We start from the raw sequence: 16,743 nt of genomic DNA on the forward strand, positions 1-16,743 counted from the left end.
TATGGAGGTGCTTATTTCAAATGTAGATTCCTTGGCCCCACCTCTAAATCTGAGGAAGGATTTGGTACTCTGAATCTCACTGCATGTCTCAGGGAATGTCCATGGAGGTTGTCCAGAAAGCATACTTTAAGAAGCAATAGACTGAGTTCAGCTTCACATCACGCCTTAGTCTGTTCAGGCCATCATAACAAAATACCACAGACTGAGGAGCTTATTAACAACAGAACTGCACTGTTCACAGTTCTACTGTTGTCCTATCACTCAGTCGTGTCCAACTCTTTGTGACCCCATGGACTGCAGACACCAGGCTTCCCTGTCCTTCACCGTCTCCCAGAGCTTGCTAGAACTCATGTCCACTGATTCAGTGATGCCATCCAACAACCTCGTCCTCTGTCGGCCCCTTCTCCTCCTGTTCACAGTCCCAGAGGCTGGGAAATCCAAGATCAAGTGCCTGCATGGTCACATTCTGGTGAAGGTCCTCTTTCTGGTTCAGAGCATCTTCTTGTGTCCTCACATGGGAGGAGGGACAAGAGATCTCTCTGGAGCCTCTTTTATGAAGGCACTCACCCATTCATGAAAACTTCACCCTCCTCCCAAAACCCTCACCTCCTAAACTATCATCCTTTGGGATTTAGAATTTCAACATGAATTTCAAGGTGACATAATATTCAGGCCATACATCACATCCTTCCATCAGATTTGGCAGAATCCAACTTCCCTTTCACTTTTCACTTTCATGCATTGGAGAAGGAAGTGGCAACCCACTCCAGTGTTCTTGCCTGGAGAATCCCAGGGACGGGGGAGCCTGGTGGGCTTCCATCTACGGGGTCGCAGAGAGTTGGACACGACTGAAGCAACTTAGCAGCAGCAGCAGCAACTATCATGATACAGTTCATTTGTAATATTTTTGTTCTGTAGCTAGCGCTTTCCCATTTAATTCCTCACTTATCCTCTTAAAACATATAAAAGTTAGGGAGGACTTAGAAATACACTCTTGGGACTTCCTTGATGGTCCAGTGGCTAAAAATTTGCCTTCCAAGGCAGGGGGTGCAGATTCAATCCCTGGTTAGGGAGATAAGATCCCACATGTTTTGCTGCCAAAAAAAAACAAACAACAGAAGCAATATTATAACAAATTCGGGAAAGATTTTTAAGTCCACAACAACAACAACAAAAATCTTAAAAAATAAAACCAGCAAACAAACAAAAGAAATACACTCTCTATATTTCCCTAATTTCTTTCCCTAAGACAACTTTGGAGGTGCTGACAAAGTTAGAATCATAACCTAGATAATATGACAGCAGAGAAAGAAGGAAATAGGCAGTTTTATAGTCAAACCTCAACTGAGAGGAAGGTAAGATCTGAGAAAAACCACACTGTTACTTTTCCATTTGGAGGTGTTTCAAAAAAACAATTCAGTACTCATAAGTATTTTCTTTTAGAGGTATAGATAAGACAGTTTCAGAATAAGTACTTCTAAAGTGCTAATGCTATGAAAGGAAATGCAATTGCTGTAGATGAGTAAGATGAATGGATCAAATCATGTGTAGGAAATGTAAGTTATTTATGTTAAATATCTTTTTGTATGACCACTTTATTGTTACAGATACACATATGGAAAGCCTGTCCGTGGCCTGGTGACGATTAATGTATGCAGAAAATATTTACAGTACAGTTCTTCCTGTAATGGAAAATATCCAAAAAGCATCTGTGAAGAATTCAGTCAACAGGTATATGGAAACTACTCTCCCCAGGACACTAACACCAGATCTTGCTTTCTTGCAACTGATAATACAATAAAGAACACAATACAATGCAACATAATACCATGCGATATGAGAGTAGTATTTGAATTAGTCACCTAGGAAAACTGTGGAATAAGGGAAATATTTTAAGATTGCCTGGCAATAATAAAAACTCACTTGAAGACAGGGCTCATGGATTGCCAGTTTTGCAATTTCCTTCTGATAGCAATCAAAATGCCAGGTGTCCAGGCATAAAAGGATGTGGAAGTCTCCAAAGTTGACTTTAATCAAACAGAAAAGAGAAGAAAAATATGGCAAATGTTAAGAATTGGGCCAGTGGAGAATCAAATGACACTGTGGAATCTAACCTGCATGTGGGAGTCTATGAGATCAGCATCAGGTTGAAGAGAGGGGGACCAAGTGAAAAGATGGATGAGAGTCCTTGATTACATCAAAGATGTAAAGGAAACAGCAGCAGGACATGTATTAAGAAAGAAATGTTAAAAAAAAAAAAAGAAATGAAATGTATGAATTACTAATTTCAGAGGAAGAGTACAAAAAAGGTCAGGGTGAGGCAGTGTGAGCAGACATTGTCAGGTGTGGAAAAGCAAGTTATCTAAGTTGCAGAATGAAAGGCTAAGGTGGTGAACATGATGATGAAGGTCAAGATGAATACTGATAAGCAAGATAAACATGAGAGAAATATAGCTGTCAAAATCTTTATCAAATCAGGGAGACTAAGATTCATTTTCATTTTCAAATGAGTCATGACATCTGTATATAAGTAAATTAAATTGATTAAAGTTGTGCAATAAATATTTCCAGGCAAGAATACTGGAATGGGTAACCATTCCCTTCTCCAGGGAATCTTCTGGACCCGGGGATGGAACCTTGGTCTCCTGCATTGCAGGCAGACTATTTACCATCTGAGCCACCAGGGAAGCCCAAATTAAGTGTGACTAAATTTTACTATGCAATAAATATCATGTAAACAAGTAAAAAATGAAAACAAATCTTTATTATAATATGGATCCCAATGTTTAGTTTAGAAATCTAATTTCTAAAATGAATCATCTAGTCAATAAATATATGTGCTTTCATTAATGTCCTAGATATCAAGAAAACACAGTTAACAATCCCTAGTCAATATTTAGGCTGCCCTGATGACTCAGCAGTAAAGAATCTGCCTGCAATGCAGGAGATGTGGGTTCGATCTTGGGTCAGGAAGATCCCCTGGAGAAGGAAATGCAACCCGGCATTCTTGCCTGGAGAATCCCATGGACAGAGAAGACTGGCGATCTACAGTCTGTGGGGTGGCAAAAGAGTCAGACACAACTGACCCACTGAACAACTACAGTCAATATTTAGGTGGAGATCATTACAGAGGATTCTTAGAACATAGTATGTCTGAGTTGTGTTTAGAAGAGCTGTAACTGTTGGCCACAATGAGAGTGGAAGCAAGAAAAGATATTTAAGGAACAACGTACACAAAGAGATAAAATTACAAAATACCATGGCATGTTGGGAAACACTGAGCTACATTGCCTTCAGTTCAGTTCAGTTCAGTCACTCAGTCGTGTCCGACTCTTTGCCACCCCATGAATCACAGCACACCAGGCCTCCCTGTCCATCACCAACTCCCGGAGTTCACTCAAACTCATGTCCATCGAGTGGGTGATGCCATCCAGCCATCTCATCCTCTGTCGTCCCCTTCTCCTCCTGCCCCCAATCTCTCCCAGCATCAGAGTCTTTTCCAATGAGTCAACTCTTCACATGAGGTGGCCAAAGTCCTGGAGTTTCAGCTTTAGCATCAGTCCTTCCAATGAACACCCAGGACTGATCTCCTTTAGAATGGACTGGTTGGGTCTCCTCGCAGTCCAAGGGACTCTCAAGAGTCTTCTCCAACACCATAGTTCAAAAGCATCAATTCTTCAGCGCTCAGCTTTCTTCACAGTCCTACTCTCACATCCATACATGACTACTGGAAAAACCATAGCCTTGACTAGACGGACCTTTGTTGGCAAAGTAATGTCTCTGCTTTTTAATATGCTATCTAGGTTGTGAAAGGTTGTTGTTGAATCACGCGAAGACACTGGGATTCTTGGCCCCTGGAGGAGAAGACTTCAATCCGGGGCCAGAGACAAGTCTTGATCGCTCAGAGCTTTTGTGTAATAAAGTTTTATTAAAGTATAAAGGAGATAGAGAAAGCTTCTGACATAGGCATCAGAAGCGGGCAAAAAGAGTAGCCACTTGCTAGTGTTAGCAATGAAGTTATATACTCTCCAGTGAATCCAAAGAATGTCTGGAGGTTGTAAAGACCTCACCAGACCTACTCCCATAATTTACATTTTAAGATAACAGAAGGTTTAATCCAGAGACTGTCCTTAGGCAGGATACATTATTGTTATATAATCCTAAGGAATGTGGAGAAAGAAAAAAGTTTGTTCTTTCTTCCTCCTTGAGAATTCCAGACCCCTCTCTCCTTGGGGACCCCTAGACTCCCTATCAACCTGCCTAGGAAATGACTCTCTCAGTTGGTCATACATTGCATTAGTCGTGTCCAACTCTTTCCGACTCTATGGACTATAGCCCACCAGGCTCCTCTGTCCAAGGGCTTTCCCAGGCAAGAATATTGGAGTCAGTTGCCATGACCTCCTCCAGGGGATCTTACCAATCCAGTAATTGAACCTGCATCTCCTGTGTCTCCTGCATTGGCAGGCAGGTTCTTTATCACTAGCGCCACATAGGAAGGAAAGTTTAATATGACAGAAATGGGATAGGCTTTCAGAAGCAAGGGGAGAAAGCAAAGGTTGGCAATGATTTGATGAAATGATTAGTGAACAAATTTTGTATCACCTGGGGGAAAAGATAAGAACCCAAAAAGTGAACAAAACATTTGTAAATTTTCTTCTGTGGCCAACACAAAATCGTCATTGGTTGAAAACTGACTCTTTTAAATCAGAAATCAGAGAACCCAGGATTTCTCTTCCTTTCTTTTCAGGCAGATGATGAAGGTTGTTTCACACAACTAGTAAATGCTAAATCACTTCAGCTGAAACAAAAAGGATATGAGAGGACATTACAAGTGGAAGCCAAGGTCAGAGAGGAGGGAACAGGTTTGTATCATTATTAAATGTGTATTAACTTGTTGAACATTTATCAAATATTCAATCCATGTAAAATACTTTCTAGTTTCTGGGGACTGTGTTAGTGATATGGTCTCTCCCCTCAAGGAATTAGGAATCTAAAAAGAAATTATACATATAAATGGCTATGTATATATGTATCTATGTATTATATATAACCATAATAAAATTTGGAGGCTTCCCAGGTAGCACTAGTGATAAAGAAACCCCCTACCAGATCCCCTGGAGGAGGGCATGGTAACCCACTCCAGGACTCTTGCCTGGATCAACAGAGGAACTTGGCGGGCTATGGTCCATAGGGTTGCAAGGAGTCAGACATGACTGAAGCGACTTGGCGTGTACCATAAAGTTTTCACAGGAAGTGTTAATAAATAAGGGCACAATGAGTGTGAAAAGAGATAGGTTATTCTAATATAGACCAAAAAAAAAAAAAAACTTCTAAAAGGTAGCATTTGAGCAGATTTGAATAGAATGGATTGTATTTCGAAACAGTCAAAGTGAAGTCGCTCAGTCCTGCCCAACTCTTTGCAACCCCAGGGACTGTAGCCTACCAGGCTCTAAGGTGCCTCTCAGTCCATGGAATTTTCCAGGCAAGAATACTGGAGTGGGTTGCCATTTCCTTCTCCAGGGGATCTTCCCAACCCAGAGATCGAACCCGGGTCTCCCGCACTGCAGGCAGAGGCTTTACCGTCTGAGCCACCAGGGAAGCCCACTTTGAAACAGTTCACCAGAAAAGCATAATAAGCATAAAACAAATGTCTTCAGTCCCAAAGGAATCTTTAAAAGTAGGTTGGTGCTAAGGTGTTTAGAAAAGTAAATTGTATACTAGAGAGATTAGACTTTATTATGAAAGCATTGGATATCTTCAGCTATATTTAAGAAGAATGACCTAATAAACTATTTTTTAAGTTAATTCCAAAAAAACTATCATATAAATAAAATAATTGTTAATTCCAAATAAAATGCTAACTTAACAGAACCCTTAAATATAAAAAAAAAAGCAACTGAACCATACAATGCTAATTACAAGGGAAGGCAATGATAAAAAGTAAAAAAAAAAAATCTGTTAATGCTATTAAAAGTATGAGTTCATACCCAGAATTATCATAATGCTATTTTGAATATTATCCACTTTTTAAAAATCATGTTTTCATTACATAGAGAAAAACACAAATTTCACTTTTCTTCAAAGGGATGTCAATCCTAAATGTGATTTGAAACATTTGAGTAAAATTTTTTAGTTTTTTCCCCTCAAGCTATTGAATATTTTCCAATTGCCATTTAGTAGTTTTATATAGAACATACACTACTTAGACTACTCAGAGAAAAGAACATGGCATATATTATAATTATACAATGCAAAAGAGGGCTTTGGTTATATTTTTATATTTGTAAAGTAAAAGTTTGATTAAAATAGTCACTTTTATTTTTTTATTGTTATTTCAATTTAAAAAAATATATAAGAACAGGAAAAAAAAGTTAATTTTAGCAGGCATGAAAAGGACAGGCTAGATGAAAAATATATTACAATGTGTTAAATCAGAATACTATCCAAAAAGACCCCAAAGACTACAATTTTGGGGGTCTGGGAAATGGAAATATCATTAACCAAGATAAAGAAAAGATGAGAAAGAATTATGGTGATGAGGATTTGTCTAAGACAATTCATCATAGCTTGGAATATCAAAATGTCAGTTGATTCACTCAATGGACAATTTCAAAAGAAAAGTCTGAGCAAAATCAGGATTCGAAATGTAAATCTGAAACCATTCTTACTGTATTCAGATCGTCCTAAGAGAAAAAGCAAGTGTTCTGAAAGTAAGTTAATTATCATTGCTAAATTGAGGCTAGAGGTGGACAAGGAGGGGCTCAAAAACTGAAACAACTACAGTCAGAAGATTAGGTAAATAGGTAGAATAAAACTAGAAGACATAGGATTAGAGAAGGAAATGGCAACCCACTCTGGTATTCTTGCCTGGAGAATCCCAAGGACAGAGGAGCCTGGCAGGCCACAGCCCATGGGATCACAAAGAGCTGGACATGACTAGGTGATTGAACACACATAGGGTTAGAGTTGCGGGGAATGAAAAAATAGTTTCTTTTGACAGGAGGAAGGCTTTAGATAATGGAGATAATATACAGATCACACTTCACTGAATGAAAAAGCCCTGGGTATTGGCTATACTTCTTGCCATGTGCTGAAAAGAAGGCTTTTGCTGGGGAAGGGGTTTGTGACAGAAATTTAAGAATATTTTTAGGCCAGTGTGAAGAATGAAGTTGTTCCCAGATGGTTGCTGGGGAGGAGCAAGACAGAGCAAGATCTCTGAGGAAATGAGGAGAAAATCTCCTCAAGAACATGGATGGAACAAGCAGGATATTTGTGAAGCCAGAGAATTGAGGAATTATAGATCTCAATGAAAGAATAAGAGTATATGGACGTTTTTTTGTTATAATGGAGTGAAGCTGGGATGGGATAGGAGGTGAGGTGAATAGAACATATAGAACAGTTCAACTTCTCTGAATTATTCTTCAGGGTTGGAATTAACCGGACATGGATCAAGTGAAATCACAAACACCTTAAGCAAACTGAAATTTACGAAAGTGCATTCACATTACAGACGTGGGCTTCCTTTCTTTGGGCAGGTAAAGTTTCTTTTCAATCTAAACATATTTGGGGGCATATGACTTCTAGGAAAACCAATTTTTATATCAAAACTTATCTTTTAAATTCATCAAAATTCTTTTGTTATACAAAAGCAAAATTTATTATAAAAACAAACATTTATTTAGAGTGAGTAAAGAAATTATAAAAACTTAAAAGGCAAATACCTTATATAGGGCTTCACTGGTGGCTCAGCAGTAAAGACTCTACCTGCCAAGCAGGAGACCTAGGTTTGATCCCTGAGTCGGGAAAATTCCCTGGAGAAGGAAATGGTAACCCACTCCAGGAGATCCCATGGACAGAGGAGCCTGGCAGGTTACAGTCCATGGGGTCGCAAAAGGTAGTACACAACTGAGAAACTAAACAGTGACAACAAACACAAAAAGAAGCCTTATAATGAGATACAGAACAACAAAGATGAAGAAAACTGGGGAAGGTAACACCATGAATCTACTGTTGGCAGTTCTCAATTAAACACTCATAAGTTATCTAAACAAAAACATCAAAAAGAAAAATATTTTACAGCCCAGAAAACAAATCTTACTTTTATATTCTAAGATCTTCATTAGATGACAATGGCCAAGAAGTGAACACAATAGAGTGGAAAATGTTATTGCGATATACCACCTGAAATCAGCTTTCACTTTCTTATTTCTCTTTTCTACTTCTAGGTTCTTCTAGTCAATGAGAAGGATCAGCCAATCCCCAATGAGACTGTAGTGGTCAATGTGGATATGTTTCAGTATAGTGCCAGATTTACTACAAATGAGCACGGTTTGGTGAACTTTTCCATTGATACCAGTAACTTCACATCTTCTTTCATTTCAGTTGGGGTAAGTGGAAATCTAAATACAAAATAAGACACAAAAAGTTCTCTCAGAAAGCTTTCATTTTAGACTTTATGACATGATCTAGTTTCAGGAGACATTTATTAAACCATCTTGATAGTCCCTTGAAAATCCAACATTTTTATAGCTTTATTACAAACTAGATTTTAGTTGTTTCTTTGGTAAACCACTATTTTCATTTTGTGTGAAATATTCTAATGTCCTTATGCAATGTACAACCATAAGGGTATTAAGAAAAAGTTATTGATCTTAATTATGAGTGAATGTGACTAAATTCATACAGTGTAGCTTTAAATAAACTTAACGGAAAGTTGTTTATAGATTATATTTTATTTTGGAAGGCAGCCTATAATGAAATCAAGTAAGCATGGGTCTTAAAAAATCTTCAGCTAATGACAGAGTGACTTTACATATATATAAAATGTTTATATATATATATATAATGTTTATATATATATATAAAATGTTTATATATATATATATATATATATAAAATGTTAATAAAAATAACTTACTTAAGACCTTTATTCTATCCATTAGGTCATTTACAAACAGAATAGCCACTGTTTTGATAGCAGGTGGCTTGAAGAATCTCACATACCAGCAACGCACACTGCAAGTCATATTTTCTCCCCAAGCAAGAGTTACATTCAGCTTGAACCTGTGGCTGATACTGTGATCTGTGGGAAAACACAGGAGATTCGGGTGCACTACATCCTGAATGGACAGATTCTGACAGATGAAAGGGAATTAACCTTTTATTATTTGGTAAGACTAAAAGCCACTGTAGCTCTTCCTAATTATATAAACCCTAAAAGATTGCTATTTAGTTGATAAGTCATGTCTGACTCTCTGTGACTGGGATTTCCCAGGTAAGAATAATGGAATGGGTTGCCATGTCCTTCTCCAGGGGATCTTCCCAATTCAGGATCGAACCCAGGTCTCCTGCCTGCAAGTAGATTCGTAGATTCTTTTCCACTGAGCCACCAGGGAAGTTCCAACTAAAAAGATAGAATTTGTATCTAAATAATGCCCTTTATATCGATATAATTTCTGTGTTTATGAGTGAAAAGAAGTTGCTTCCTAACAAATTAATCCCTTAATTTTTCATTCATGTTCTAGTCTCCCCTGAAACTTTGTTTTTTTCATTTTTTTTTCTGAGTTCCATTGGAAAATTATTTAACAGAAGAGGAAAGCACTTAGGTGACATATTAGTCAAAAAGAATGTTTTATCATAGAACTCAGTAGATCAACAGACAAAAGATAAAAATCAAAACAGTCAATAGGAAATAAAATGTATAAACAATCTTTAGGAAAAAAATGTTGAATTTTACCTTAATTGGGAGAAATGAAAATTTTAAAAATAAAGCAGTAGACTTTTACTTCTATAAAAGTTCTAAATAATTTACAAGTTGAAGAACTTGTGTGTGACTATAGGGAAAAGTACATTGACAGGCATATTATAAATTGGTATGATACTTTTGGGGTCAGTATACCTATTTATGTCAAAAAATTAGAAATATTCAAAGCTGGTAGTTACCCAAGTAAGACTTTTGAACAACAACAAAAAAAAAAACCTTATGTGTAGAAAATTCTGTATAGGAACATAAACTATATATAGTATTTTTGTAATTCTAAAAAAAGTAGAATAATTGACAGTAAGTTAGAATCCTAGTTTTATTGCTTCCTAGTTATGTGACCTCAGGTAATTTACTTTATCTCATCTGTAAAGAATAATGTCAATCATTTCACCTGAATACTGAAGATAGTATTTATGCTTTAACATAGTCAATGAAGCAGAAGTAGATGTATTTCTGGAATTCTCTTGCTTTTTCAATGATCCAGTGGATGTTGGCAATTTGATGTCTGGTTCCTCTGCCTTTTCTAAATCCAGCTTGACCATCTGGAAGTTCTCAGTTCACATACTGCTGAAGTCTTGCTTGAAGGATTTTGAGAATAACCTTGCTAGCATGTGTAATGAGTGCAACTGTGTGGTGTAGTTTGAGCATTCTTTGGCATTGCCTTTCTTTGGGATTGGAATGAAAACTGACCTTTTCCAGTCCTGTGGCCACTGCTGAGTTTTCCAAATTTGCTGGCATATTGAGTGCAGCACTTTCACAGCATCATCTTTTGGATTTAAAATAGCTCAGCTGGAATTTCATCACCTCCACTAGCTTTGTTCATAGTAACGCATCCTAAGTCCCACTTGACTTCACACTCCAGGTTGTCTGATTCTAGGTGAAGGATTACACCATCGTGGTTATCAAGGTCAGGCAGGAGGAGAAGGGGACGACAGAGGATGAGATGGTTGAATAGCATCACCGACTCAATGGACATGAGTTTGGGTAAACTTTGGGAGTTGGTGATGGACAGGAAGGCCTGGTGTGCTGCGGTTCATGGAGTTGCAAAGAGTCGGACACGACTGAGCAACTGAGCTGAACTGAACTGAAGTCCTTTTTTATACAGTTCTTCTGTATGTTCTAGAGGCTTTCCTGGTGGCTCAGACGATAAAACATCTGCCTGCAATGTGGGAGACCCGGGTTCGACCCCTGGGTCGGGAAGATCGTCTGGAGAAGGAAATGGCAACCCACTCCAGTACCCTTGCCTGGAAAATCCCATGGACAGAGGAGTCTTGTATGCTATAGTCCATGGGGTTGCAAAGAATCAGACATGACTGAGCAACTTCACTTTCCTTTCCTTTCACTTTCTGTATATTCTTGCCACTTCTTCTTATCCTCTACTTCTGTTAGATTCACACCATTTCTTTCCTTTATTGTGCCCATCTTTGCATGAAATTCTACCTTCAGTTCAGTTCAGTTCAGTTCAATCACTCAGTCGTGTCCGACTCTTTTCGACCCCATGAATCACAGCACACCAGGCCTCCCTGTCCATCACCAACTCCTGGAGTTCACTCATACTCACATCCATCGAGTCAGTGATGCCATCCAGCCTTCTCATCCTCTGTCGTTCCCTTCTCCTCCTGCCCCCAATCCCTCCCGGCATCAGAATCTTTTCCAATGTGTCAGCTCTTCACATGAGGTGGCCAAAGTACTGGAGTTTCAGCTTTAGCATCATTCCCTCCAAAGAAATCCCAGGGCTGATCTCCTTCAGAATGGACTGGTTGGATCTCCTTGCAGTCCAAGGGACTCTCAAGAGTCTTCTCCAACACCACACTTCAAAAGCATCAATTCTTCGGCGCTCAGCATTCTTCACAGTCCAACTCTCACATCCATACATGACCACTGGAAAAACCATAGCCTTGACTAGATGGATCTTTGTTGGCAAAGTAATGTCTCTGCTTTTCGATATGCTATCTAGGTTGGTCATAACTTTCCTTCCAAGGAGTAAGTGTCTTTTAATTTCATGGCTGCAGTCACCATCTGCAGTGATTTTGGAGCCCCCCAAAATAAAGTCTGACACTGTCTCCACTGTTTACCCATCTATTTCCCATGAAGTGATGGGACCAGATGCCATGATCTTCGTTTTCTAAATGTTGAGCTTTAAGCCAACTTTTTCACTCTCCTCTTTCACTTTCAAGAGGCTTTTTAGTGTATTTAATTTTCTTGAATACTTATGCTTCACTGACTACACCAAAGTCTTTGACACAGTTTTCCACAACAAACTGTGGAAAATTCTGAAAGAGATGGGAACACAAGATCAGCTTATCTGCCTCCTGAGAAACCTGTATGCAGGTCAAGAAGCAGCAGTTAGAACCGGACATGAAACAATGGACTGGTTCAAAATTGGAAAAAGAGTATGTCAAGGCCGTATATTGTCACCCTGCTCATTTAACTTCTATGCAGAGTGCATCATGTGAAGTGCCAGCATGGATGAAGTACAAGCTGGAATCAAGATTGTTGAGAGAAATATCAACAACCTCAGATATGCAAATGACACTACCCTAATGGAAGAAAGCAAAGAGAAACTAAAGAACCTCTTGATGAAGCTGAAAGAGGAGAGTGAAAAAGCTGGCTTAAAACTCAACATTCAAAAAACTAAAATCATGGCATCCAGTCCCATCACTTCATGGCAAATAGATGGGGAAATAATGGAAACAGTGACAGGCTTTATTTTCTTGGGCTCCAAAATCACTGCAGATGGTGACTGCAGCCATGAAATTAAAAGACGCTTGCTCCTGGAAGAAAAGCTATGACAAACTTAGACCGTGTATTAAAAAGCAGAGACATCACTTTGCCTACAAAGGTGCATATAGTCAAAGCTCTAGTTTTTCCAGTAGTCATGTACGGATTTGAGAGGTGGACCATAAAGAAAGCTAAGCGCCAATGAATTGATGCCTTCTAGCTATGGTGCTAGAGAAGACTCTTGAAAAGTCCCTTAGACAGCATGGAGATCAGATTGGTCAGTCCTAAAGGAAATCAACCCTGAATATTGATTGGAAAGACTGATGCTGAAGCTGAGGCTCCTATACTTTGGCCACCTGATGCAAAGAGCTGACTCATTGCAAAAAACCTTGATGCTGGGAAAGACTGAGGGCAGGAGGAAAAGAGGGCAACAGAGGATGAGATGGTTGGATGGCATCATCGACTTAATGGACGTGAGTTTGAGCAAACTCTGTGAGATGGTGAAGGACAGGGAAGCCCGGTGTGCTGCAGTTCGTGGGGTTGCAAATAGTCAGACACAACTGAGCAACTGAATAATAACAACTTAGAGTTATTGCCAGAAAAAAAGAAAAATCTTAAAATTATTTAGTTCAGTACCAGACACATGGAGAGTGTAAGTACTTTTAATTTTTTTCTGTTTTTTTTTTTTTTAAATAAAGGCAGCAATAGATAATGCTATGCTATGCTAAGTCACTTCAGTCATGTCCAACTCTGTGCGACCCCAGAGACGGCAGCCCACCAGGCTCCCCCGTCCCTGGGATTCTCCAGCAAGAACACTGGAGTGGGTTGCCATTTCCTTCTCCAATGCATGAAAGCGAAAAGTGAAAGTGAAGTCACTCAATCGTGTCCGACTCTTAGCGACCCCATGGATTGCAGCCTAACAGGCTCCTCTGTCCATGGGATTTTCCAAGCAAGAGTACTGGAGTGGGGTGCCATTGCCTTCTCCAATATTTTATACCTCCCTTCACTATATATTGCTTTGCATATAATAGATGCTTAAAATAAATGTTGAAAGAATATGTAAATTTAAAATATCAATATCTAAGATAAGTAGTAAATAGTAAGAAAATTCTAAAACATTGTAAAATTACATGTTTGTTATTTAAAGTATATTGTTTGAAGTTTATTACTTAAACTACACAAATTGGAAAATATTGGAAGAGAAATTTAGTAAACAAAAGTAACTTTGGGGTTGAAGTAGTAAGATTCTTGTTGTTTGTAAATTATAAATATGTTATTTGTATATTATAAATATGTAAGTTTAATGACTACCCTTTAAAATGATAATAAACGTATTTCCCTCTGTCTTCAGATCAAAGCAAGAGGAAGCATCGCTCAATCAGAAACCCATGTGTTATCCATTAAACAAGGAGAGTGTAAGTATTTTCAGGATTTCTTATTTTTTTTCTCTTAAATTGCCCTAAACACTTTAGCTATTTCTTACATCAGAGCAAATGGCTACCAACTTTCTTCCATCAACCAAAGATGGGGAAGCTAATTTTAAAAATAAGAATACTAGATTCATTTTAGTACTTTTTAAAATCCTTTTTATAGTGTTTCTATATTTTAAATTTTATTTCTAAAGTAAAATATATTCATTTTATTATTAAATTTTTTTAATTCAGAAAATAACTGAAAAATGAAAATAATCACCAAAGAAATATTTTACTCTGTATGATTTTGTATTAGTTTCTTATTGCTTCTGTAGGAAGCTGGCTGGCTAAAAACCACACAAATTTACTATCTTGTAGTTCTGTAGAAAGAAGTCTTACTGGGCTAACATCAAGGTGTCAGCAGAATGAAATTCCTTCTGGAACTCTAGAGGATTACCTGTTTCCTCACCTTTTGCGGCTTCTAAAGACCTGCGTTCCTCAGTTTATGGCCTCTTCTGTCTTAAATGCTAGCAACACACCATCTTCAAGGCTCTCACTTGTATTCCTGCCTCTCTCTTTTAGATCATACTTTCCTTCTGGGTTTTCTTGAATCATAAATATCCATTGATATCTGTTAATTAACTTTTCAAGAAAGACTCTATTACCAAAGATACGTATGTTCAGTCTCTTTGTTACATATCCCCAGACTAAATCTCATAAGTAGCGTCCCTTTTTTCCTGTTCATTTGAATTATAGGCTATCAGTTTACTAAAGCAATTTTTATTAACAAAAGCATATTTGGAAAGATTAAAAAGTCCATTCACCCAAGGTGAGTGAATATTTTCAAGAAAAATAAAGAATACATATTATAAAGATTAGAACATATTTGTCTTTTATTTTTGACACACCATTTCTCACAATAGTACCTGACACACAGTGGGTATGCAATACATATTTTTAAACTAATTCATAAATGAAAGTTAAGATATTTCTTTATGATTTACAACTGTTAAATTTTTTGGGAAAAAAGTTTCCCCATTAAAACTATACTTCAAGAGAGTCTATCTTTCTATCTTGATATAGCTCATAATAGGAGCTTTGCATAAAAACATTAATAAAACATGGTCATTGCCCTCAAGATGCTATATTTTTTGTACACTCTTCTGCTTATGTGTTTAAATAAATCCCATGCTTTATTAAAAATTCTAATGGAAGAACTTAGAACTAAGTACTATTTCTTTATTTTGTAAAGTAGAAAAATTGCTAGCCAAAAAAAAAAGTCTCAACTTGCTTAAGATAAACTACTGTGCCAAGAATTTTCGCTCTATTTCTCTAGTGGTCCTTTATCTCTTTTTATTCAAGCAGTTCAACACAACATAAAGCCAGCATTGCACTTCAACATTCTTCAAAACTTTCCAAATGAAGATTGATTTTTATTTAATCTCCTAACTCTACTATTCACCACCTTTGTTGAACTAATCATAAAAAGCTGGATTAAAAAGACCTTTATAATTAATCATGACTTTTAGATTGTGCTTAAAATCTTGTGATTCTTTGAATTTCAAATTCATTTGTTATTAAATTTCTACTAACTGTATGAAAGCTTTTTTTTTCTAGTCTATCCATTTTCCCAGCAGCATGAGACAACCAAGGCCATAATGAAGACATACCACTCTAAACCCTGCTCACCATAGATTCTCCTTAGGTCCATAAAATGTCTTATCTAGATAAAAATCTCTCTTACTAAATTTTTTTATTGCTTAAAAAAATTTAATTCAGGTACTCAAATATGGAACAGTCCCTCTAATTTTCCATTTATCATGGATTTTTATGGGACTGAACATTATATTGGTTTTTCTAGAGCAGGTAAGTTTGTTCCCAATAGCGTATCAAAAACCAAATTTCCTCATGAGGAAATTTCTTCAAAATTAGTTCCTGCTTCCCTTGTGGCTCAGCTGGTAAAGAATCTGCCTGCAATGCAGGAGACCTAAGTTTGATCCCTGGGTTAGGAAAATCCCCTAGAGAAGGGAAAAGCTACCCTCTCAGTATTCTGGCCTGGAGAATTTCATAAACTGTATAGTCCATGGGGTCGCAGAGAGTCAGACATAACTGAGAGACTTTAACTTTCACTGCTGCTACAGCTAAATCGCTTCAGTCGTGTCTGACTCTGTGTGACTCCATAGAAGGCAGCCCACCAGGCTCCCCCGTCCCTGGGATTCTCCAGGCAAGAAGACTTGAGTGGGTTGCCATTTCCTTCTCCAATGCATGAAAGTGAAAAGTAAAAGTGAAGTCACTCAGTCGCGTCTGACTCCCAGTGACCCTATGGACTGCAGCCCACCAGGCTCCTCTGTCCATGGGACCCTCCAGGCAAATCCTACATAAGTATCTTGAGAGGTGAAATGGGGAGAAGGAAGTGTCTCTTTCCGTAAGATAAAGCATACTTTATTTTAACAATAGCTATGTAAATGGTTGTTTTTCCATTTGTCTTGGATTTCTGGGAAACTGTTATATTTAAGTACTCTATTGTTTAATCATTCGTTATGGCCTCTTAATAATTAATTCCTGCTTATGTTTAACCCTGCTTCAGAAATTCAATTCCATGTGGTTTTAGTTTTACTACTTCAATTTTTTTTTACTAATTCATTTTCTAAATTTATTTTTAATTGGAGGATAATTGCTTTACAATGGTGTACTGGTTTCTGCCATACAATAACATGAATCAGCCACTAGTTCACATTTATTTTAACCCTGCTGTTTTGTGTATTTTGCCACAAGTTGCCCTCAAATATTCTATAGATGTATAGGACAACAGCTTTAAAATAAATTTAAGCTACAAAGATCAGACAG

The 16,743-nt window shown here is 37.7% G+C and overlaps 1 protein-coding gene across 2 annotated transcripts in view; it reads left to right on the forward strand.

The window, feature by feature from the left end:
- The window catches only part of LOC506828 (pregnancy zone protein), a 57,318-nt gene that overhangs the window by 11,997 nt on the left and 28,578 nt on the right, over nucleotides 1–16,743 (forward strand). For both annotated transcript variants that reach the window (XM_024992660.2, XM_024992661.2), the window contains 6 exons: nucleotides 1,608–1,731; nucleotides 4,748–4,862; nucleotides 7,426–7,535; nucleotides 8,226–8,387; nucleotides 8,943–9,170; nucleotides 13,836–13,899. In XM_024992660.2, coding sequence (XP_024848428.1) covers nucleotides 1,608–1,731; nucleotides 4,748–4,862; nucleotides 7,426–7,535; nucleotides 8,226–8,387; nucleotides 8,943–9,170; nucleotides 13,836–13,899 — 803 coding nt within the window. The remainder of the gene's footprint in view (nucleotides 1–1,607; nucleotides 1,732–4,747; nucleotides 4,863–7,425; nucleotides 7,536–8,225; nucleotides 8,388–8,942; nucleotides 9,171–13,835; nucleotides 13,900–16,743) is intronic.

Source organism: Bos taurus, chromosome 5 (genome assembly GCF_002263795.3).
Source record: "Bos taurus isolate L1 Dominette 01449 registration number 42190680 breed Hereford chromosome 5, ARS-UCD2.0, whole genome shotgun sequence".
NCBI lineage: Eukaryota > Metazoa > Chordata > Mammalia > Artiodactyla > Bovidae > Bos > Bos taurus.